General features: G+C 43.5%; 1 protein-coding gene across 7 annotated transcripts in view; it reads left to right on the top strand.

The window, feature by feature from the left end:
- Positions 1 to 22,792, top strand: part of Slc35d2 (solute carrier family 35 member D2) — a 59,208-nt gene that overhangs the window by 35,101 nt on the left and 1,315 nt on the right. For 3 of the 7 annotated variants that reach the window (XM_023704006.1, XM_004643828.2, XM_023704009.1), the window contains 7 exons: positions 452 to 523; positions 1,401 to 1,469; positions 4,283 to 4,385; positions 5,596 to 5,688; positions 11,436 to 11,503; positions 21,364 to 21,442; positions 22,266 to 22,348. In XM_023704006.1, coding sequence (XP_023559774.1) covers positions 452 to 523; positions 1,401 to 1,469; positions 4,283 to 4,385; positions 5,596 to 5,688; positions 11,436 to 11,503; positions 21,364 to 21,442; positions 22,266 to 22,348 — 567 coding nt within the window. Of the gene's footprint in view, positions 1 to 451; positions 524 to 1,400; positions 1,470 to 4,282; positions 4,386 to 5,595; positions 5,689 to 11,435; positions 11,504 to 21,363; positions 21,443 to 21,870; positions 22,028 to 22,265; positions 22,349 to 22,792 lie in introns of those variants that run through there. The other 4 variants (XM_023704005.1, XM_023704010.1, XM_023704007.1 and 1 more) reach the window with 4 other exon arrangements.

The raw sequence follows: 22,792 nt of genomic DNA, 5'->3' as shown, positions 1-22,792 counted from the left end.
CCCTCCCTCCTTCCTTCCTTCCTTTTTTCCCCTGTACTATGGATTGAACCAAGGGCTTTTGCAATGATCTACATCTCTGCTTCCCCCCACCCCTGCTTTAAATTTTGAGACAAGGATTCATTAACTCAGTTGCCCAGACTGGACTGGAATTTTTGATCCTCTTGCCTCTGCCTCCCAGAATTCTGGGGCTACAGGTAGGCACCCCTAGGCCTGCCTCTGATTCTCTCTTTTGCATGTGAATGTTCAGGTGACCCAGCACCATTTGTTGAAAAGACTTTTCTTTCTTCACTGTATTCTTTTGATACACTTGTTGGATATCAGCTGACCATAATTATAAGGATTTATTTCTTAATTTGGAAAATTAGTGGACTTAGTGAACAAATGCAGAAGTTCAAACCAAGACCAGTCCACACAGGTTGCCTGACGTCCCACTGGAATCTTTTCCCGACAGCTTGCCGATGTTCACCGTGCTCAGAAAGTTTACTATTCCGCTTACTCTACTCCTGGAGACCGTCATACTTAGGTGAATCTCACTTTTCGTTTCTCTTCCATTCCCAGTATGGTCCTACCGCTGCATTATTTTTATCCAGTGAATTCTTGCCAACCAGCCAGTTTTGCAGGTAGTTGATTTGAATTATTAGTTGTCATTACTGAGGGCAAATACTGATAAATTTGTTTAATTTATCGAATTAAATAAGTTGCCTATTTCCATGATCCACTAACCATCAATGAAGGATTTTTTAAAAGTGTCATTTAATATTAGACAAAGAACACATGTTATTAAAATTATGAAAATTACATATAAAATTATGAAAAGAGAAACAACCATGTCAACACAGATAAAAATCTGTTTGCTGAGCCCCATGGAATAGACACTAGTTTTAGAATACAGAAGAAAAATGGTTTTGTACATTAACACGATAGGAGTGTAAAATATCAAGGAAAGTGATTCTGATGCCATGATTATAACATTAGAATAGGTTAATTTTCATACTATTGGTATAAGAACTTCCTATAAAGATGATGTTGAGGAAGGCAGTTGTGGATTTTGCTGTGATATAGTTACTTAACAATGAAGTTTAGTGATGGTTTGCTGATTTAACCTTCAGCACTGAATTTTACCTTTTTAAATTCCTTTAATGCTCCATCTAGGCCCATGGGAACCAGGCCTCGAGCTAGGTCTCTTGGTTTTGTTCCAGCATCTCTCTGCTGAGCACAGAGATATTACTTTATAATTCAATTATTAAAACTGCTTATAAACTAAATTTGGTTTAATTTACAGTTTTAGTGACTATGTTAAATGCTATTGGGGCTCAGTTATAAAACTATGAAAGTTACGTTGGTCTGTGTTTTTATTGTTCTCTCCTGCCCCTCCCTCCCCACCTTGCTTCCCTGTGCAGGAAGCAGCACTCCCTGGATATCGTGGTCAGTGTCTTCGCCATTGTCTTTGGGGCTATTGTGGCAGCTGGGTAAGACTTGGCTCTGTTTCTGCTCAGTGACTTCTTTGTGGGTTTGACAATAGGCCCAGACTCATCCTTGGGTTTCATTTTCCATTTGGCTGCAGCTGAATTGAACAACTAAGTGACAAATCTGTTGTGCTAGTGGAATCCGTGGGGTCCCATGAGACTCTAACTGGGTTCTTTGTAGGCCAGAGCACTTCTGAGAATATGTATAGTAAACATTACCAGCCATTAGTATAGTTATTGTGTGCAAATAAAACAAAACACTCAGCTATTTATGGGTGTTACCGAATGTCTTCAACATGAATGTTTTACTTGAGGGTTGTAACTCAGTGGTGCAGTGCTTGGCTAGCACGTGCAGGGCTCTGAGTGCAACCCCTAGTCGACACAAAAATCTTTAACTTGAGAAGTTCTTACATGTTTCCTTAAAAAGAACAGATTTGGAGTTGGGAGTAGTGGCCCAACTGTACTAGAAGCACTCTTGAAGGCTGAAACAGGAAGAGTGAGGTTTGGGTCCAGCCTGCCAACTTAGTGAGACCTTGTCTTAAAAGGGACTGGGAGTGAACATAGTATGAAGGCTGTGGGTTTGAGTCCCCATACCGAATAATAACTAGCTAGCTAGCTAACTAAATAACCAACTAACTAACTAGCTAACACATTTGAGCTAGAGTTTTAACAGTGTTTGAGTGTGTGTTTAGCATGCAAAAGGCCTTGGATTTAATCTCTAGTGCGCATGTGCACATGCACACACGCACACGCATACCCCACAACGGATCTACAGAGTTCTTGTGTGTTGCCTGTTCTATTGCGAGACCTTGGCATTCACTGTTTCAGTGGCTGAATGCTGTCCCTAAGTGTTTTGGTGTACCAGCCCACACTGGGGCAAAATGTGCCTGTATGTTTTCCATAGAAGCCAGCACAGCCCAAGCCAACTACCCTAAGCTTTCACAGACACAAGCCAGAATGCAGCCTTCACGGTTGCATTTGCAAGCAGCTGCTCAGACTTGGCCAGCGTGTGAGTGCGGTTAAATTTCCTGTATTCACATCCGAGCTCTGCCCCTTGTAAGCTGTTTCTCTGCCCTTTTGTTCTTCCCTTTCTTCAGGTATAAAGTAAAAATTATATATATATAAAAAAGACTTCTTGATTGAATCCAGTGAAGAAGAAGTTGGAGGAATCTCAGTTAACCTGACATGTTAATTCATTTAGACTCAAGGATTCTGGTTCATTCCTTGTATTAAATTCTTTTTTTTGGCAGAAATAGTGGTTGAACCAGGGCTTTCCACAGAGTCTCCTTCAGCTGTTAATTGCCAAAATTGAATCTGAACTTGTGATCTCCCTGCCTCAGCCTCCCAGACTGCTAGAATTACTGGTGTACACCACCACAACTGGCACTCAGGGAGGGAGCTTATATGGGCTTGTAAAGGGGATGTACAGAGGCAGATGGCTTGTAGGTTGGGGATTGGTTAATATAATGTGCATCATCCTGACTAGCCAGTTCTGGGAAACAGAAGTGACAGGAATTGTAACAGGAACTGATGTGAACCGGAGGTTACCTGGGAGATGAACACAAGCTGAAGTATCCCGGCTGGGGGAGGCATTCTATGCTACACCTCCATCTCCCATGTCAGGAAGAGGAGAGCACCTTCTGTACTGGACAGGGAGAGCCGGAGATGCTCCCACATAAATGCACTGTAAAGTAACCTTGCTGGTGCACTATTTTCCCTCCTATGGCTTCTAGTCACGCCTCACAATTTATCTGTCCCTGGAAGCTAAAATGTTTTTCCTTTCTAAAAATGTTAAGTCCTCATTCTTAAGTCTTAACTCCTGAGTTTTACTGTTTCATGGACTTCTGTGCACATAAAAGACTAATAAGATTTGTATTTCATGGGCTGGTGATAGAGCTCAGTGGTAGGGCACTGGGCCGGCCTGCACAAGGCCTCAGGTCTGACTTTTGTTGGTTACATTAGCAGGCATAGGGGACTAGATGACAGGCACTTGTAGTCCCAGGTACTTAAATGGCTGAGGCAGGAGGATCCCTTGATCCCAGCAGTTGAAGGCCAGTTTGAGCACCAAAGTGAGATAGTGTCTCAACAAGTGAGTGAGTGAATTAACCAATGAATGGTAAATAAGTAAAGAAATTTGCAAACTCTTGGGTACTGAAGTCAAGTTAGATTAAAATTGTTTTCTTCCTGGCCATTTTGTATGACCCTTGTCATGAAGTATGACAAGGGTCAGGATCTCTCTGTAAGATGAAGTGCAGGTGAATGGCCACATAACATACCAGTTATCCTTCCTCATCTTTGTCTCCATGTTGTATCCTTCCAAGCATTTTTATAACTTATGCTCTTCTATGTAAAGTGTGAACTGACAAGAAGATGTTTCCAAATTATGGGGAGGAAGGAGCTCTGGGAGAGTGGCACAGACTGATGCCCGCGTTTGTCTTGTGATGACAGGGCACTGTTTGGGCACCACGTAGGGCCTGGCTTCCCACACAACCCTCCTTGCCTAGTCCCTCCTCACTGTCTCCAGGGGCTGTATTGGTGTTTGGCTCCTTTAGGACAGTAAGCAAAGGGCTGAGCAGTGAAAGGAAGACAGGGAAGGTACCTGCGTCTTCAGGGCTAATTACATTGAAGCCCCCCCCCCCCCACTGGCTGGGTTTGTTTTTGTCTGGAGGCAGAGCAGAGGCATTAACCATTTGCCACCAGGAGGGGACACATGGAGAGAAAAGTTGTTACTAGCACTGCACAGGGATTTGCTTGGGATTTTGAGGCAGGGTTGTCAGTTTCTAAATGATCATCCCTGTTTTGTGTTCTTCCTTCAGTTCTGACCTTGCTTTTAACTTGGAAGGTTATATTTTTGTATTCCTGAATGACATCTTTACAGCAGCAAATGGAGTTTATACCAAACAGAAAATGGACCCCAAGGTACCAGCTCTTCCCTCTTACAGCTTTTAGACTTTTCCAGCTGGCCCCAAAATGACAGGGGAAGTGAAAATGAATTTGTACATTAATGTATGATTTATTATAATATGATCCATCAGTTATATATTTTTTTAATTATCTGGTGTATATAAATCCTTGTTACTCCTAATCTTGAAAAACTTTTGGAGAGAATTAGATAAGGGGAAAAAGATGTTACTTCTTTATTTCATTGTGGTGCTGGAAATAGAATCCACAGCCTCTTACATGGTATGCCAGTGCTCTAATACCAAGTTACATTCCCAAGATGTCCCTGTTTTACATGCTCACTCAGGAGGAATCAATCAATTGATCAATCAAGTCAGTCAGTCAGTCAGTCAATCAATTTGTCCATCCGTCTGTCTGTCAGTCAAGGCAAATTCTTTTTCCTCACTGGCCATGGTACTTGGAACTGTCACTTTTCCAAACCACAGTTTCCTGTCTGTGGGATAAAGTGACAGGAGTGGTGACTGTGTGGGGTCCTCCAGCACAGCTCTTTTCACCACAAAGTGTGGTGGCCCCAACCCCAGCTGTCACCGGAAGCCTCAGATGAACCCGGCATATGGGCTCTTTGTCCCAGGATCTTTGTGTGCAGTGACAGAGCTCATTCTAGCTGCAGGCTCATTTCCATAAGTGATTTTTTTCCCCCCTCTAGCCATTTGTTTCTTTTAATGGCATCAGTTGTACAAAGACAGAGTTGTTGCTTTTTGAAAAACCACAATATGTCACTCTTTTTTGCTGGGAACTGTGGTGTGGCCTCTTTAACGAGAGTAAACACGTAACAGGCTGTTCTTCAGTGGAGGGAAAAAGGCTTTCAAGGTGATGTGTATGTTAATATTTGAAATCTTTATTTTGTTTCACATTTTGCATTTTGCATCGCATGCTTTAGGAAAACCTTCGAATGGTAGAAACAGCGAACTCTGGAGGTCTTCTGTTTTTATCCCTTTTATCCGTGGTTTTCAGTGTCAAACAAATATTTATTCAAAAATCACAGCACAACTGCAATGCAGCATTTTACAACAGAAATTTGCTGAAAATATTTCAATCAGAGGTGGTGAGAATGCATATTCTAATTTGGATAGTTGTACAGATAATTTCAGAAAATCTCATGCTTTATATTTCTAAAGTTGACGAGTTTTTGTTCTTTTCTTTTTCTTTCTTTCTTTTTTTTTTGCAGGAGTTAGGGAAGTATGGGGTGCTCTTCTACAATGCCTGCTTCATGGTTATCCCCACTTTCCTTATTAGTGTCTCCACCGGAGACCTGCAACAGGTGAGCTGGTGACAGTCATTGTAGTCTTATTTAGCTCGCTTCTCTAATTTCAATATTTGGCATTTGGTGCGAGTGAAATTAAAAGTGTATGTGCCAGCCCCGCCCCTGGGCTGTGCTGAGATGGCGATTGAGACTGGCCATGGTGGCGCACGCCTGTAATCCTAGTACTTGGGAGGCTGCAAACAGGAGAATCACTATGAGTCCGATCTGTATAGCGAGACCCTGTAGAGCCTACAGACCCTGTACTAACTACATTAAAAAAAAAAAAAAGTGTAAAAGTAGCCTGGCTCACCAGGAGGGCACATAAAATCCAGGCTTGAGAACCGGGTTCGTCTGTGGTCCAAGATACTAGGGTGATGATGCAGGAGCGCCTCTTGAGTCTGGGGATTCATGACCCTGTCTCAAAAAAGAGAAAAGAAGGGGCTGGTGAGATGGCTCAGTGGTCTAAAGCACCTACTTAGAACAAGCTTAGCAAAGCACAGGGACCACAGTTCAATCCCCCAGCACCACATGCCAGCCAGCCCCGCCCCCTGGTGGGCTGAGCTGGACACACACACACACACACACACACACACACACACACACACATAAAATATTATTTAAAAAAAAGAGAAAAGAAAAAGCTTAATAACTGTAATGATCCTTTCATGCTATCTTTACATTAATATTTCTCTGTAGACAATTGGAGAGCAGCAGTAAGTAGTGACAGAACTTGGAATTTAAAACTTTTGGAAAACAATACAAATCTGAGCTTGATTAGCACTGCCTGCCACCCCTGTGTGTGGTACTGGGGATTGGCCCTGGCTCTCATCACTGAGCTACATCCAAGCCCTTTAAATTTTTTTTATGTTGAGACAGATTCTCACTAACTTGTTTAGTTGCCCAGGTGGGTCTTGAGTTTGTGATGCTCCACCATACCTGGCTCCTACTTTTTCTTTTTGCTGATGTGATGATGCAGCAAAATTATATCCCTGAGAAGGAAATGTTGACAGTTTTCATAGGGAAAATATATGTATGTAATTATTCACTTTTCAGTTGATTGATTGTGACACTTGGAATTGAACTCAGGGCCTTTGCCATAGGCTACATCCCTATACCTTTTTGATTTTTTTTTAATTTTGAGACAGGGGCTAATTTGCTCTTACCCGGGCTGGACTTGGACTTTTAGTTATCTTGACCCAGGCTTCCAGAGTGCTGCAGCTATGGGGGTGCTGCAGTTATGGGGGTGCTGCAGTTATGGGTGTGCTGCAGTTACGGGTGTGCTTCAGTATGCCCGGGTAGTAACTTCAGTTTTATACTTATTATGGGGAATAAAAATCATGTGGCTCCTATAAGCTCTTGGAAAACCTATTTGGGAATAAAGTGTATCTCCCCATAGGAACAATGACAAAGTGGCCAGAAACAGGATTTTAATCACCTTAAAAGTAAAGCAGGGGCCGGGGAGATGGCTCAGTAGAATAAGCGCTTCCCTGGCAAGCACAAGGGCCAGAGATACGCGCTCCCGCATCAGATCACTGCTGTGCGCAGCTCGTCAAGGCGTTTCCGGAAGTTGCTCCCGCCTGCCTGGTCGCCTCGCAGAAGGCTTCTGCTTTCTGGTGAAGAGTAACGGTGATGCTAAGATTCCCAGGGGATGTTTTTGAAGCGTTATTTGTGGCTGTCTCACTGCATTCCCACACCGGCCCTCAGAGGAGAACACTGTCATCATCCCTATTTCGCAGGAATGGAATTCAGAGCTAGAGTTCAAGTAACTTCCTGAGGACAGCAGGGGACAGAGTCAGGCACCCTGCTCTAGAAACACACCCTGAGCTGCAGTCTCAACTATACTCTTTGTGTTAAAATACAAAAAAGCAAAACAAAACAACAACAAAAAAACCCAATCAACTATTCTATTTGTGTATGAAAAGTGAGTGTTCCTTTCCTTCACTGGTGAAAAGCTATAATCTAACTCTTCTAGTTTACAAAAAGAGGCCTAACAGAAAGTCCTTGTCTTTTTTTTTTTTTTTTTTTTTTTTTGCGGAACCGGGGATTGAACTCAGGCCCTTGCACTTGCCACTGAGCCATCTCCCCGGCCCCCAAGTCCTTGTCTTTTTAAAACTTTTATTTTACTTATTTTACTACTTCTGTCTTTCGAGACATGGTCTTGCTATATTGCCCGGGCTGTTGTCAAATTCCTGTCTCCAAGGATCATTCCAAGTGATCCTCCTGTCTCAGCCTCCCGAGCAGCTGGGAGCATAGGCATGTGCCAACAAGAGCCTCATCTTCAGATGGCTTGACTTCCCAAACTTTGCTGTGGTGTGAAGGCAACACTCACGCAGTAGAAAGCACACTGCACAGTTTCCGTAGTGCTCTTCCTCTTGCCCTAGTTTCCCATTCTGAAGGGGCGCAGTGTCGATGCCTACAGTGTCCTTGGGTCACTGTGTGTGCCGTCTGTTCCATTTTAAATTATGCATGAAATACAACACAGAGAAGTGACTTTGTGTGCACAGTGTCTCATACTGTTTGCCAAGCTTGGTTTCATTGACCTGAATGCTGATTGGCGCAATGAAGCAAAACACTGACTGAGTCCTCTAGCTCGAGGAAGGAGAAATTGAATGTGTGTCCTTTTCCCTTGCTGACTGGTGACTGGGCATGAGAGGCGGATAGGACCAGAGACCACAGTGACCTGTGTATGTGGCCCTGTGCTGCATGAGGGCTGTCCTGACCCCACATTCATACCATTGATAGACTTATTAACAGGACTTTCATTCTGCCTCTAATCAGCAAAGTCAGGACCATCAGCTCCTTTTGTGGACCAGTCAGGCCCTTGGAAAATAGTCTGAGGTGAACTCTGTTTAGTTATGTGATTCTCTGAAAAGGTCCAAGGTCCATTTGGTGTTTCACAGCAGATAAATAGGGGTTAAGAAAAATAGGGCTTTGTTTTAACTCATTGAAAACAGACCCAAAGTGAAAAATGAAAAAGATTCATATTTAAACAAATTTTGACATCAAGAGTAGTCTAAAGGAAGTACTTTATCATTAATCTTTAATTACTTTGTTTTAAATAACCATCATGCTGCATTAGTTTTGAAACTGCCAGCTTCACAGACTTATTATTAAAGACATAAAAGAAATGAAAGTGTATAAAAACTTAGGTTGGCAAGAATCTACATATTTTAATGAAAATTGCTGAATAATTGTCAGTGTTTTTATTGGTATCAGGAATATATAATTTGTATTTGCTGTTTGCAGAAATGTCTCTAGCTCTTTGAGAAAATGTTCTTTTTGTCCTTGGTTTCAAGTATGGGGCTTGGGCCAGTGAGATAGCTCGGCAGACTAAAGCACCTGCTTAGGTGATCTTAGGCAAGCACAGGGAATGCAGGCTGATCCCCGGTACCACATGCTGCACCGGCCCTGCCCCTAGGGCAGGCTGAGCGGGACAGAGTCTGGGCAGGTGTAGGGGCACATGCCTGTAATCCCAGCACTGGGGAGGCTGAAAGCAGGAAGATCACCATGAGTCTGAGCTGAGTAATGAGACCTTGAAGCAGCCAAATACATAAAAAAAAAAGTGGGCCTTTTTTTTTTTTTTTTGGTTCTATTTTAAAAATTCTTTTAATGTCAGAGAAGTGATTCCCACAATTTTACTATTTTCTGACCTTTTTGGTCTTTGTTTTGCATCATCTTTTTGGCTTTAATTCTCTTGGATATTTTCTAACCCCTTCATTGGCCTGGAGCTTCTCAATAAAACAGATTTAAAATTATGATTTTGTTTCTTTTACAATCTTTTGTATCTGTGTTTACTTGTGCCCACATATGTGTGCGTGTGTGTTGCTGGGGCTCTAACCCGGGGCCTTTTGTGTTCTAAGCATGAGCTTTAGCAGTTGTCTGTACCCCAAGCCCACAATTAAGCATATAAAAAATTGTTTTATGAGGAAAGTTTTCAAACCTGTACAAAAGCATAGAGAATTGTACCACCCATGTACCCCTCAACCAGTTTCAACAGTCTTGAACCTTTAATGTGTATCTTTTTGATAGAAGTAGGCACATTATTACTAGTAAATCAATGCCAACAAAATATGAGTTTTATTAAGTAGAACATTCCCTTTTTATTAAAAAAAATTAATTATAAACTTAAATGATATAAATATGTTTAAATGTATAGAGTTACTAAAATTTGGTTAACAGATTACGGCTTAAGAGAAAGTGAACAGAACTTTTTGAGCCAATCATTTTTGTTGCTGTTGTTTGTTGACACAAGGTCTCACTATGTAGCTCAGGCTGGGCTTCAATGCACTATGGAGCCCAGCTGACCTTGTCCTTACAGGTTGCCTCTTGCCTCAGCCTCCTGAGTGCTGGGATTATGGGTGTGTACCAACATGGTGTGGTCCCAGTGATGGTATGGAGTGCATACTTATGTACAGTCTTGAGTCATCTTGATATTGTTTTTCTTTCCTTTTTTTTTTTTTTTTTGGTGGAACTGGGGATTGAACTCAGGCCCTTATGCTTACCACACAAGCGCTTATTCTACTGAGCCATCTCCCCAGCCCCTTGATACTGTTTTTCAAGGCAGCCGAGGTATACATGAAAAATTTTTGGTTTTCCTGCTTTTTTTTTTTTTTTTCCATTTCAAAAGGGTTAATTTTATTTTCTCAGTAAGGAATTAAGTTCCTGAGAAGCAGAAACTTGGCTTTAAACTCTGTTATCATTTTCTCAACTTCAGCTACTTGATTGTTTTCTAGTAATGTATTTGTCCATGAGGCAAGTTCTTGAAAACAGTTTATAAACTTGAACTTTTCTTGCCAACATTGTTGATTTGGTAAACTCTTTTCTGTCTGTCTGTCTTTCTTTTTCTTTCTTTTTTTTTTTTTTTTTTTTTTAGTATAGGGTCTCCAGAGTCTTGCTTCGTAGATCGGACTTGTAGTGATCCTCCTGTTTTCAGCTTCCCAAGCACTGGGATTATAGGTGTGCTGCCCAATCTCAGTTGCCAACTCAGCGTCTCCTCAGGGCGGGGCCAGCACATACTGGGGATTGAGCCCTGGCCACTGGTGTTCTGCCTAAGCAGGCGCTTTAGTCTGCTGAGCTATCTGGCTAGCCCTTCTTTTCAATCTTTAAAAAAAAAAACTTATTTATTTATTTGTTTGGTATAGGGTCTTGCTATGGTACAGACTAGTAGTGATCCTCTTGTCTCAGCTTCCCTAGGGCGGGACTACAGGCGTGTACCACTACACCTGGTTTCAGTGGCTGGCATTTGGGGGCAGGCATGGCATCTGGTACTGGGTATTGAACCCTGGTCGTTGCACTTGCCAGGCAGGTGCTCAGACCACAGAGCTATTTCCCTAGCCCCAGTAATAAACTCTTTTTAAAAGATTATTTATAAAAAGTAAATCAAACCTTGATTTTATCATTACAAATTAGCAAAGATTTGTGAGGTAAATAGTAGTACCAGCACCGATAGCTATCATTTTGTGCTGGCCGCCAGTGAAGCTGAAGCATGCAGTCCTCATGCCAGCATTTTAAGGGAGCAGTTGTTTGTAACAATCTCCATTTTTCAAAACAATGCTGAGGTGCAGGAAGGAAAAGTAATTTGAACAGCTTCACACAGCGAGCATGGCCCAAGACTTTAAGAACTGGACCTTCTGTTAGGGAAGGCCTAGGACCTCTCTTGTGTGGTATAGCAAAGTGATTCCTGTACCAAAACATGGTTTGGTTAAAGCAAAAGATTAATCCACAGTGCCATTTATCTAATCATTATTTTTTCTTTTTAATAACAGGCAATTGAATTCCATGAGTGGAAGAATATCCTTTTTATCCTGCAGTTTCTTCTGTCCTGTCTTTTGGGGTAAGAAACCACAGAAAACAGAAGTCTAGTCCCATGGTGTCTCTTGACCAGTGAAATGTAACTTTATACCTCTTTCTGTTTTGCTCTGTCAAGTCCGTTTTGTTTCTCTCTGAAAAGTACATTCCCTGAGTCAGGGATGGCAAACCTTTCAGAGCTTTCGGTGACAACAAACAGCGCTCTGCAGCATGTGTGCCATAGGTTTGCCACCACTGCCCTAAATCATTCAGCACAACAGTTATGTGTGAAACATTCACACTATCTTAGGTCTTCTAGAAAAGCTAGAGAAGATTTACAGTTCACAGGGAGGTGGGTATGGGTGGGTTACATGCAAATCTCAGGAGGTGGGTATGGGTGGGTTACATGCAAATCTCAGGAGGTGGGTATGGGTGGGTTACATACAAATCTCAGGAGGTGAGTATGGGTGGGTTACATGCAAATCTCACACTATTTTATATATGAGCAACTTCAGACTTGGGTATCCTTGGGGGTCCTGGAACCACTGCCTGGGGAGATGGGAAGGACACTGTCCTGCTGTGTGAGGGGTTGCCTGGGACCTAGGACACTGGGGAGATAAAAAGGGCAGGAGTAAGCACTAATATCCCATTCTAGTAAAAAATACGACATCGTCATTGCTACCTGAAAATTTGTCTACAGTGAATTCAGCTCACCTCTCCAGTGTAGTACTGTTTTCACTGTGTCCTTAATTTTCCAAAATTTTCATATGAATGAATGTGCAGCCGTTGATACAGGGGAAACACCCAACCTGCTATATGTCTGGTATGAGTTTGTGTTCTCCAAAAGTGAAGAATTAATTCTAGGAAAAATAGAGGTTAAGAGCAGAATGTGTGTATTAGGAAGGAAAGCTTCTGCCTGAGAGAGAGACAGAGGGAGTCCTGAGTGGGTTGCCAAAGACCTGACCTTTTCTAGAGCAAAACTACACGGTAAGCTGTTTTTCCCTAAGATGAGGAAAAATGAGAAATCCCAAAGCGGGCATGAGGTGGCACAAAACTACGGTCAGTCAGTGAGATTACAAGCAGAGTTGCTCAGATAATATTGATGAAATGGGGAGCAAATGGGTAAGCAAGTGAGGAAGCAGGTAGGCGTGAAACAGAAGGGCAGCTTTTCCTCGAGCAAGCGGGAGGTCAGCGACTCTTCCTGGATTTCTGTGGTGTTGGGGGTGGAACCCAAAGTCTTGTGCATGCTTCGTGGTGTGCTGAATGTGATTGATACTTTTCTTTTTTTTTTTTTTTTTTTTTTTTATCTTGGGGGAAACATGTGGGTACACTGGTTTCAGTTTTTTTTTTTTTTTTTTGTGGATCCGGGGATTGAACTCAGGCCCTTACACTTGCCAGGGAATCGCTTATTCTACTGAGCCATCTCCCTGGTCCCTACTGGTTTCAGTTTTTGTCTTGAGGTGTGGCCCTTAGCAGAGGCATCTGTTTCCCCCAGTTTCAGTGTATCTCCTCTTGTGCTCTGGCTCTGTGGAGGGCTTCGCCTGGTCTGATTGACTGTAATGTTTCTACCTAACTTAGCTGTCTATAACACAATGACAGGCTTTTGCTGTAGTGCTATGCCTGTGACATGCAGGGAGATGTCCAAGGAGAGATGAGGTGTCCAAGCTATGTATAATCCCACAAGGAGGTTTTTATCTCTGAAATCTTCTTTGAGGGCATTTTTTCTGCTGAGAGGCTATGTGTCCTTTTTAATCTTCTAAAAATGAGGATTTTTTTTTTTTTTTTGGCCTGAAGAGGTGATAGAATTAGTTAGTAATTCAAAAGATGAAAAGAATAAACAGGGAACCCCAGCCTCCTCTCTTCTTCCCTGCACCACGCTGCCTGCACTGCAGTTTCATCCCTAGAGGACGCCTGCTGCTGTTGGAAGCCTGGGGGATTCAGCTCTGGTATTTACGCACATTGAAAGGGTCTTTGGATCATTGTCTCATGGGATTCCTCAGCAAAACATGTTTTTCCTATGAGACAGGTGACTATGTCCCTTATTTTTATTTTTATTATGAAGACTACAATTTTTACTATGTATAAAAGAAGTATGTTTTCTTAGATCAACTCTCTAGTCAAACTTGGCCCTAACTGCAGTGTTGTAGTCACATGCACTCAGCATGCACTCAGCATGCATGTATATCTTCCACTTCCTAATACTCTCTCTAGCTGTATCTGATTCAACATTTATTTGGTTATTAGAGATTATTTACCTGATTTATGTTTCATCTATGAGAGTTCCAGGGTTTTTCCCTGAGTTCTTCATTTTCAACACTATTTCATGAGGGATTTGTGATTGTACTTTTTGACTTTTTTAATTGTTCCATGGATAGCTATTCTAGATTTTGTATCTGATGATTCCGGAAGTATGGGATTTGTTGATTGAGCTGTCATTGTGCTTGGCTTTCTTGTGTGGACATTCAGTGCAGCCACATAGAGAATAATACACTACATGTATGTGCGCATGTGCATCTCTGTGTGTGCCTCTCTGGGTGTGGGGATATATCTGAGTTTTCTGTTATGTTGCTCCTCCCCCTGTCTCCTTTGTACTTTACTCCATAGTGGCAGGGGCACCCTGTAGTTAATTAAAGTTAATTAACTATAGCTGGGGCCCTGGACCTGGCAGAGCCAAGCTGCTTCTCCCCTTAATTGCTCCCTCTAGGGAGGGTTTCACTCCTTCAAGACAGGATTTGCCAGAAACCTTTCTGAGGCCAGTCATTTTTTCATGAAGGTAGAGTAATAGTCAAGCAATAGTGGACATGATGAAATTACTACAATTTAGCGTTTGTCCCATTCTGAGGATAAAATCCGGATACATCTCAGGTGTTTACGTGGCTCTCATGAGGGCAGTGAAGTCCTAGGATAGTGCTGGTTCTTAATGGCCCGGTGCTGGAATCAGATGGCCTAGGGTTGGATAAGCTTGCTGGCTGTTACTTCTGGATTTTTTCTCTGAGCCTCAAGTGGAATAGAGGAGCTCAAGTAGCTGATTAATAGAATCAAGTTATGCAGATTGTAAGATTTAATACTGAAAAGGGCTTAGGATGTGCTAAATACGTAGCAAATGCTCAATAAGAAATGTTGTCATTAACATTTCTGTTTCCTGTGGCAAACTGTGTAGCTCCATGATCCTCTGGAATATTTGACCTGACTTATAGCTCAAGGCTTCCATGGTTTTTCTTCTCTGCCATATGCTTTACTTTTGGGGATCAACTTTTAATTCTGAAGCAGCTCTGGAACACACTGCAGTTTTAGCATGGTCGTTTCCAGAATCCCACTTTCTTGCAGATTAGAAGAAATAGGATACGATGCCTGATCCCAACCATGCGTGTTCTAGACAGTAGAAGCCATCCCGGGCCTCTGACTATGTATTTGTGTTTCAGGGCAGGTGGCCCTGGCTTGGGTGCCCCTTCTTTCCCGAAGAGGCTCAGTAGAGCTCAGTGACCCTGGGGCAGGACCCCAGAGGAGCCAGATTCAGCTGCTCGGCAAACTGCACTGCTTTCAGATCTGTATTTCAAACTTGCTTTTTTCAACCACCATACTTGTTCTCAGGTAAAATATAAGTAAATAACTATCACGTGCCACCAAAGCATGTTCGGAAGCCAGTGGCACGGTGAAAGGGCAGCATTCAATTTTCTTACCAGTCTGGTAAAGGTCTCAGCATGTGGAGGAGGTTCCTGTATGACCAGGGCTTTGTAAGCACAGCATGCAAGGTGGTCAGTGCAACTGTAGAGGCTACAATAATTAAGTGCCAGCAAAGGCAAAATATAGACTAAAATTCACAGCCTGGGTTTTTTTGAAAGCTAGCTCTGCAGGTCTTTTCTTAAGCTTTCTAAGGATGATCGGCTCCAGTTCATTCTTTCTGGCAGCAGGCACCAGTTCTGGGTCCCAAGAGGCTTATCCTGCCCCGTATCTACCCAGCATCAGATCCTTTGATCCTACAGAAGCAGTAATAGATTCCTGGATTACAACCTGAAGATGACAAATTTCCCTACTCGCAGCACAAACAGTGTTCCGTGTATGAATTTTTAGGTCATATCTCTGAAGACACAGGTGTAAGAGAAAATGTTTCTGGTGACACCTTGTTGTGTAGACGACTAAGCTATGCAAAAATTTTACAGGCAGGCAGATAGGGCTAAGCCCTCAAGAGGGTCAGTACAAAGGAGAAAACCATACTACAACAGTGAGCAGAGGTGGTCTGGTGGGAGCCGAGCCCCAAAGACGGAATGCCCAGGCCTCCATACGTCCCAGAGGACAAGTGATAACACCTGGTCCAATACAGTGTAGGTAGACATCCGTCACCTCAGTGGGTGACCCTTCCTGAAAAGTTCTTTGTTCTTTCTGTGTACACTTACCATGGGACCTGCTTCCCCACTGGATCAGCATTCCCGAAGCGGCTATATTTATACTCTTACTGGTTGATCATAGCTTTAGCCCACACAGTACCCACCTTGTGATTTTGCTCTAATACTTCCTTTGTAAAGTGAGCTTGTAGCAATCCACTTGGATCCCTCCTCTCTCTCAGGAGCTGTATCTCTCCCTCTCAATAAATATTTCCTACTCTTAGCCTCGGTGGTTCCCTAAAATTCATTCTTCATCTTGGGGAGTATAAATTTAGCCATCTGACATCTCACAAGCTGAGAGTTACATTTCTCATGTATCATTTAGAGGTTTGATGTCACTTAGAGCAACAGAACCTGTCAAGGGAGTGAGCCTTTACACTGCCCCAATGAGGAAAACCTCAGAGGAAAGTCAGTGCTTCAAAAGAGGTACTGTGTCCATCCTCTGAGCTTTTGCATCTTGGGCTCAACAGGGGCTCCTGGGGTCGGCACAAGATACCTCCACAGGTTGGTAAGCTGAGGTTACCTGAAATTCTTTAGGTCTGGACTTATAAGAAAATACTGCGCTTGGATCCTGAGTAGAAAAGAAAGTCAGATTGTTTGTCCTACTATAGCTTCACAACAGAGATCACTGCTGTGACCTTAAAAGATGTGAAGGGCTGGGTACAGTGGTAGGGGCCTGTCGTCCCAGTACTCTGGGAAGTTGAAGCTGGAGGATCCCAAGCCTGAGCATCTTAATGAGACTCTGTTTCATAAAAAAAAAAAAAAAAAAAAAAGTGCTTGAGATATAGTTCAGTGATAGGGTCCTGGGTTCAATCCCTAGTACCAAAGTCAGAACAAAGCACTAAACAACAAAAACTATCAGCTAGGGGCTGGGGAGATGGCTCAGTGGAATAAGTACTTCCCTGGCAAGCGCAAGGATCTGAGTTCAATCCCTGGTTCCATCAAAAAACATCAGCTGAATTTCACCTAATGAAGTGCAGTTCTGTCACTGTCCACCAGGAAGAAGTAGATCCTACAGGTTGAGGGCTCAGCCCTCAAATTCAGACTTCTCCTGACGGACAAGCAAAAATTAGGGTTCTTATGTCTTCATTCTTAGTTTTGGGTAATTTGCTAGAATGAATCACTGGACTCACGGGCACTCTATGCTCTCATGGGCTTATTGTGGAGGATATTTTAAAGATGACAAATATGCACCTGGATGCAAAGACACCTGGGCTGAGATGTGGAAAGGCCCCCAGCAGGCGAACAGTCACCCCGGTGGAGCTGGGGTCTGACCTGTCCTGGGTAGTGGCTGAGTCAGTTCTTGTCCACCTTTCTGTCCCCCTTCCCATGTTTCGATAACCTGAGGCAAAGCCATGTCCTGTGGGTTTGAATGGTGGCCTTGTTGCATAGACGGGCGTGAATCCTGGAAATGGGTCTCATGATCTGGTATCAGAATTGGTTAGAGAATTTCATTACGGCCAGCTCCAAGGCAGGAAGTGGAGAATGATTAAAGTATATGGCCTACCTTGTGGGAGAGAATTGTCCCTTCCATGGCCCTGGGAGGGAGTTAGGAGCCTAGAAAGGCTGTGAGTGGCAGGAGTGTAAAAGTGGCCTCTTGTGATCTGAACATAGTGTTGAATTTTCATATACACTGCTGTACAGTGGCCGGAGAAGCAAGTAGTAAAGTAGGTGACTGGAATTGTTTGTGTCTGCCACAAACATGCCATATGACCTCAGTGAATCACTTCTTTTTTTTTGTCTTTTTGAGATAGGGTCTGACTATGTGGTTCAGGCGGGCCTTGAGATCATTTTGCTTGCTAGGCTGGTCTTGAACTTGCAACCATCCTCTTGCCTCAGCCTCCCAAGTGCTTGTGCCATTTTTAGAAACAGGAAGAGTCCTTTGAGGGGGTTCTGGCTCTCGGCCATTGGGGTCTCCACCGCGAAGCCCCCATCAACGATACTATTTGCCTTTGTTGTCTGCTGTGCACCAAATACATGTGTTGTAATTTCTTTTCTTTTTTTTTTAATTTTAGGGAAGGTGTTTAGGATCTCACTACTAGATCAGACTAGTAGTGATCTGCCTGTTTACAGCCTCCCAAGAGCTGGGATTACAGGTGCGTGCCACCATACCCAGTCTCAGTTGCCATCTCAGTGCGCCCCGGGGGCGGGTCCGGCACAGCAGGCTCAGGGATCCAACCCAGCCCCTGTGTCTGCTTGCAGGTGCTTTAATCTGCTGAGCTATTTGGCTGGCCCTTGTAATTTCTTTAATGGAATAATGATTTCAGAATACGTAAAGGCAATAAACACTCAGGCCTCAGCAGCATGTATGATCTGTTTGCATTTTATTAATCTGTAGCCGCTGGGCTGGAGGGATAACTTGGTGGCTTAAGCGCCTGCCTAGGAAGTGCAAGGTCCTGAGTTAAATTCCCAGTGCCACATGTTGTGCCAGGCTGGAACCCAGCATGGTGGCACGTGCCTATAATGCTAGCACTTGGAAGGTTGAGACAGGAGGATCACTACAAGCTCGAGACCTACAAAAGTGAGCACAGGGCCAGCCTGAACTGTGCAGCAAGATCCTGTGTCAAAAAACATTAAAAAAAAAAAAAAAACCCAAAACTCTTGCTACAGATGTGAAGTAGTGGTTACCTTTGTGTTGAAAGTTATGTGGTTTCCCCAGCATGGAGTTAATGAAGGTGAAGATGCTTTTAATTGTAAGTCTTGCTTTTATTCAACACAGGGTATCTTACTTATTTGCATGGAAAAGTAAATCCTGTTTCCTTAAAAATCATTTTCGTAATACTCCTTTGAATCCTGTGGCTTCCATTTGTCCTCTCTGGCGACATCTAGTGGGAACATGGAGAAGTGCAGCCCACCTGTTCAGCCTTGCACTCACCTGGGCAAGTTAGGGAGGGGTCCTCTTCCACCTTTGGCTCAGTGCAGCTGCTGAGGGAAGGAAAGTCCTTGTCATGCTCCCAGAAGGTGGATCTGGAGTCCTAGATCCAGAGACCCATTTCTGCTAATTCTGAATGTGAGCAGGCTGGTTCCACACAGATGGAGGGGGTTTCCGTGTTACATGACTATAATTCTGGGGCTGGGATTCTTTGACAAAAGTAAAGAATAGGCATCGCTGGGCTTGGTTGAAAATCATGCTGAGGTTTCTGAAGGCTGAGGGGGAGCCGCCCATCTGAGCTTCCCTGGTCTCGGATCCTTAGGGCCCTGAACCCCAAGGCCAGCAGGGTCAGCACACAGTGAGGTTCGATTGAGTGTTTTTGATCCTTTTATTTTATGAAACAATAGGATTACTTATCATTGTCTATATTAACAAGTCAATTATTAAAACTTTAACAACTTGAAAAACTTAGATTTTTCTTAAGCTTCCAAGTTCACCTTCTAAATACTAAGGTTCTGTCAACAAACTTCATAATGTTTCCATAAAAACAAAGACAGTGGGCTGGTGAGATGGCTCAGTGGTCTAAAGCACCTACTTAGAACAAGCTTAGCAAAGCACAGGGACCGTGGTTCAATCCCCCAGCACCACATGCCAGCCAGCCCCACCCCCTGGTGGGCTGAGCTGGCCACACACACAAATAAATAAATAAAATTAAAAACAAACAAACAAACAAACAAAAAAACAAAGACAGTGACTCTCATAATTTGATGCCTGGCTTATTAACTCTGGTTCACCGATTAAACTCTCCAAATGATTTTACCATACACAGTTCCTCTTACAGCCTAAGGAATCAAACAGATATAAACATTGGAAACTGCATTTATAATCGTGATCTGCCTGATAGTTCCTGAGCTCTTCCAACCTCTAAGGGTGACTAACAAAGTTAGTACATCACTCAGCGATGGCGCCCTTAGACACTTAATGACCCTTGTCCTCTCGGTGCTGGGCATTGAACTCAGGACCTGCGCATGCTGGGCTAGTGCTCTGACTGTGAGCTACACCTTCACTCATCAGGGCAGGCTTTTTTTTTTTTTTTTTTTTTTTTACAAAGATACTTTTAGGCTTCTCAAATTAAAATTGCAAGGCTCATATCAGTTACACAGTTCAAATTGAAACCTCGAAGGTTTGTGGACTTGTGAAATTGTTTCAATTACCCAAATAACAAATGCACTCATCATCTGAGCTAACAGAATTCAAATTCATAATTAGCTTTACTCTTCCGCCTAACCAGAAGCTTGATGTGCTTTGTGTCTCTTCCCCTCTGCCATCCCTGGTAGTAAACATACTTGGGCCAGCAGAGGCTGAAGATCCCTGACCGTGATTCTGTTGGTGACAGTGACAGGGTCAGGCCCAGCATCTGATATGGGTGCTGGAGCCCAGCAGGAAGAGCAGCCGAGGTCCCACATACACTGAGCTCTCCCTAGTCCAGTTGGCTGTGCTGTCGCGGGGAACAATGCTCATGCCCCCTACTTGGGACATTGCTTTAAAATTCCTCATTTCTTAGGTACTCTCTGTACCTTTGGAGAGTACAGAGAGTGCTTTTTTTTTTTTTTTTTTTTTTTTTTTGTATTTTAGGGAATGTGTTCAGCATCTCACTACTAGGTCGGAGTTGTCGTGATCCACCTGTTTACAGGCTCCCAAGAGCTGGGATTACAGGCGTGTGCCACCACACCCAGTCTCAATTGCTGTCTCAGCAAGACCCTGGAGCAGGGCCGGCACAGCAGGCCTGGGATTGAACCCCTGGCCCCGTGCCGGCTTGCAGGCACTTTAATCTGCTGAACTATTTGGCTGACCTTCCTTCCTAGATTCACTCTCAGCCAGGTGTGACTGTCACCCCATATGACATTTACTCATGTGTGTTGGATGGGTGGAGTTTTCCAGCCTACTTAGGTTATAGCTGATTTCCCTCAGGACTCGATAAGAATCAGCTCTCTTCCTCACCCCGACTGGATTCTGTGTTCTTTACTTGTGTACTTGGTTTCTTGTCTACTGCTTCCTGTAGTTCTAGAGTCATTCTATGGGCAAGCCAGCATCAATGTTTAGTGTCAGTGCTAAGTGCCAGCATTAACTTTGGTAATAGGGTGCGAGGGCATCAGTCACAGTGGCAGCCACTCATGGCCATTTGTTTTATCCAAAGCCAGTCATTGCTGGTCTCATTTTCCCTCCTAACACCTGAGTCCTCAGCTCTGGCTGTGTGTGGAAATCCTTATGAGCTTTGGAATCCTGCAGGACTGGGCCCACCTCACACCTGTGGATTGGGGACCTCTCTGGGCACCGTGGTGTGCTGAGTGTGAAGGTGATTCCAAGCACAGAGAGGTTAAACTCTTGCATATTGTGAAGCAAAGAATTCCAGGTCATTGAGGAAAATTCCCTCTCCTTAACCCTACTTCATGGAAACAGAAGAAAGGGAGCAGAGCTCCCTTATGTCCTATAATAAGTCCATTACCAAGGTTCCACTAGTAAGGGCCCTGTAGTATTTATGATGTTTGTTTAAAGTGGCTTAAAGTACTGTGCACAGGCCACCAGCTGACACTCGGCTGTTCCAACCATGGGGCCAGCAGCCGCATACTCAGTGTCTGTGTCCTCACCCAGGTTTCTGCTGATGTTCGCCACGGTTCTGTGCAGTCACTATAACTCGGCCCTGACCACGGCTGTGGTTGGAGCCATCAAGGTAAGTGGTGGGGCCTGCGGTGGACACTGAGCTGGGGACGGACTGAGGTCCAAGCTGTGCTGCAGAAGCGGAGCTTAACTTTGCTGTTGCTGCTGACAGAAATGGAGGTTGTGGGGTTTTCAGCTGGGTGTGTTGGCCTCTTCTTACGACTTCTGATCCCCTAATGCATAAAAGAGTGAGGTCTTTTAAATTTTAGAAAGAAAGAACAAAGTACTACTTTAATTTGGGATGAATGGGAGGGGATAATTGGAGACATGAGATAGAAAGTGGAGGGAAAGATTCCAAATATCCATGATTACGTTGTAATCTGCAGTTTGGTTTTCTGCCCACTGGAAAGGGAGCCCCGGAAGGACTGCTTACAACCATGTCCAGGCTCTATTACAAAGCTAGATGTGACAGGGATTGTGTTGTGGATTCCGTTCTTCCAGAACAGTGTTTTCCATTCTCCTGCCCTCCTGGGCTGGCAGGAGCCTGCCTGGGCCAGCAGTGGCCCTGTCTGCCAGCTGTGGGGGCTGGTCCTCGTCTCCACCTGCTCAAGCTTAGGGCCGCTGTGGTGACTGCTCACTACCAGTGATGTGAGAAGACTCAACTGTGTGATCTTTAGCCTGAAAGTGGGAGACGATGAATGTGTTTATTGTTCTTAATGCAGCATCTTTCTCAAGCCACACATTATAATTGTTATTCATTTATCCAACTTGTGGTGAATATCTTTGATTTACAAGTTACTATGCAAAGCAATCAAAATGTCTATGTTTAGGCTTTGCCTTATGTATGGATTTCCCCTAAATCCTTCACGTGTAACGGTGAATTCCATTTTTTGCAGAATGTGTCTGTTGCATACATTGGGATGCTAGTTGGTGGAGACTACATTTTTTCTCTATTAAACTTTGCAGGATTAAATATTTGGTGAGTGAAATTTTTAAAAAGAAGCCCAATAGATTGCAATTGAGTTTTACACAATGTGATTAATATGCAATAATCAAAAATGCAGAGAAGTCTTGTATTTTAAGCTAAAGGTATTTTTATATTATAGTTTAAAAAGTTATTTTGTTTAAATTCTCCCTTTCTCCCTTTATGTTGGCCTTGGAGATCAAACCTAGGGTCTCACGCATGTTGGCAAGCACTGTGCCACTGAGCTACAGACCCGGCCTTTTTTAAAAATGGAGGCAGGGTCTCAATAAGTTCTCAGGCTGGATTCATTTGTGATCCTTCTCGCTCGGCCTCCTGATTAGCTGGGATTCCAGGCATGTGCCGCTGTCCCTGGTGACTAGGACACTTGTGAAAGGCGTTCTGGCATTGTCTAGGTGAGTGCCAGTGTAGGAATGGAATCTAGTTTGTTCAATAGAAAGC

Source organism: Octodon degus, unplaced genomic scaffold (genome assembly GCF_000260255.1).
Source record: "Octodon degus isolate 3935 unplaced genomic scaffold, OctDeg1.0 scaffold00184, whole genome shotgun sequence".
Classification (NCBI taxonomy): Eukaryota; Metazoa; Chordata; class Mammalia; order Rodentia; family Octodontidae; genus Octodon; species Octodon degus.
This window is presented reverse-complemented; position numbering and strand designations above follow the sequence as displayed.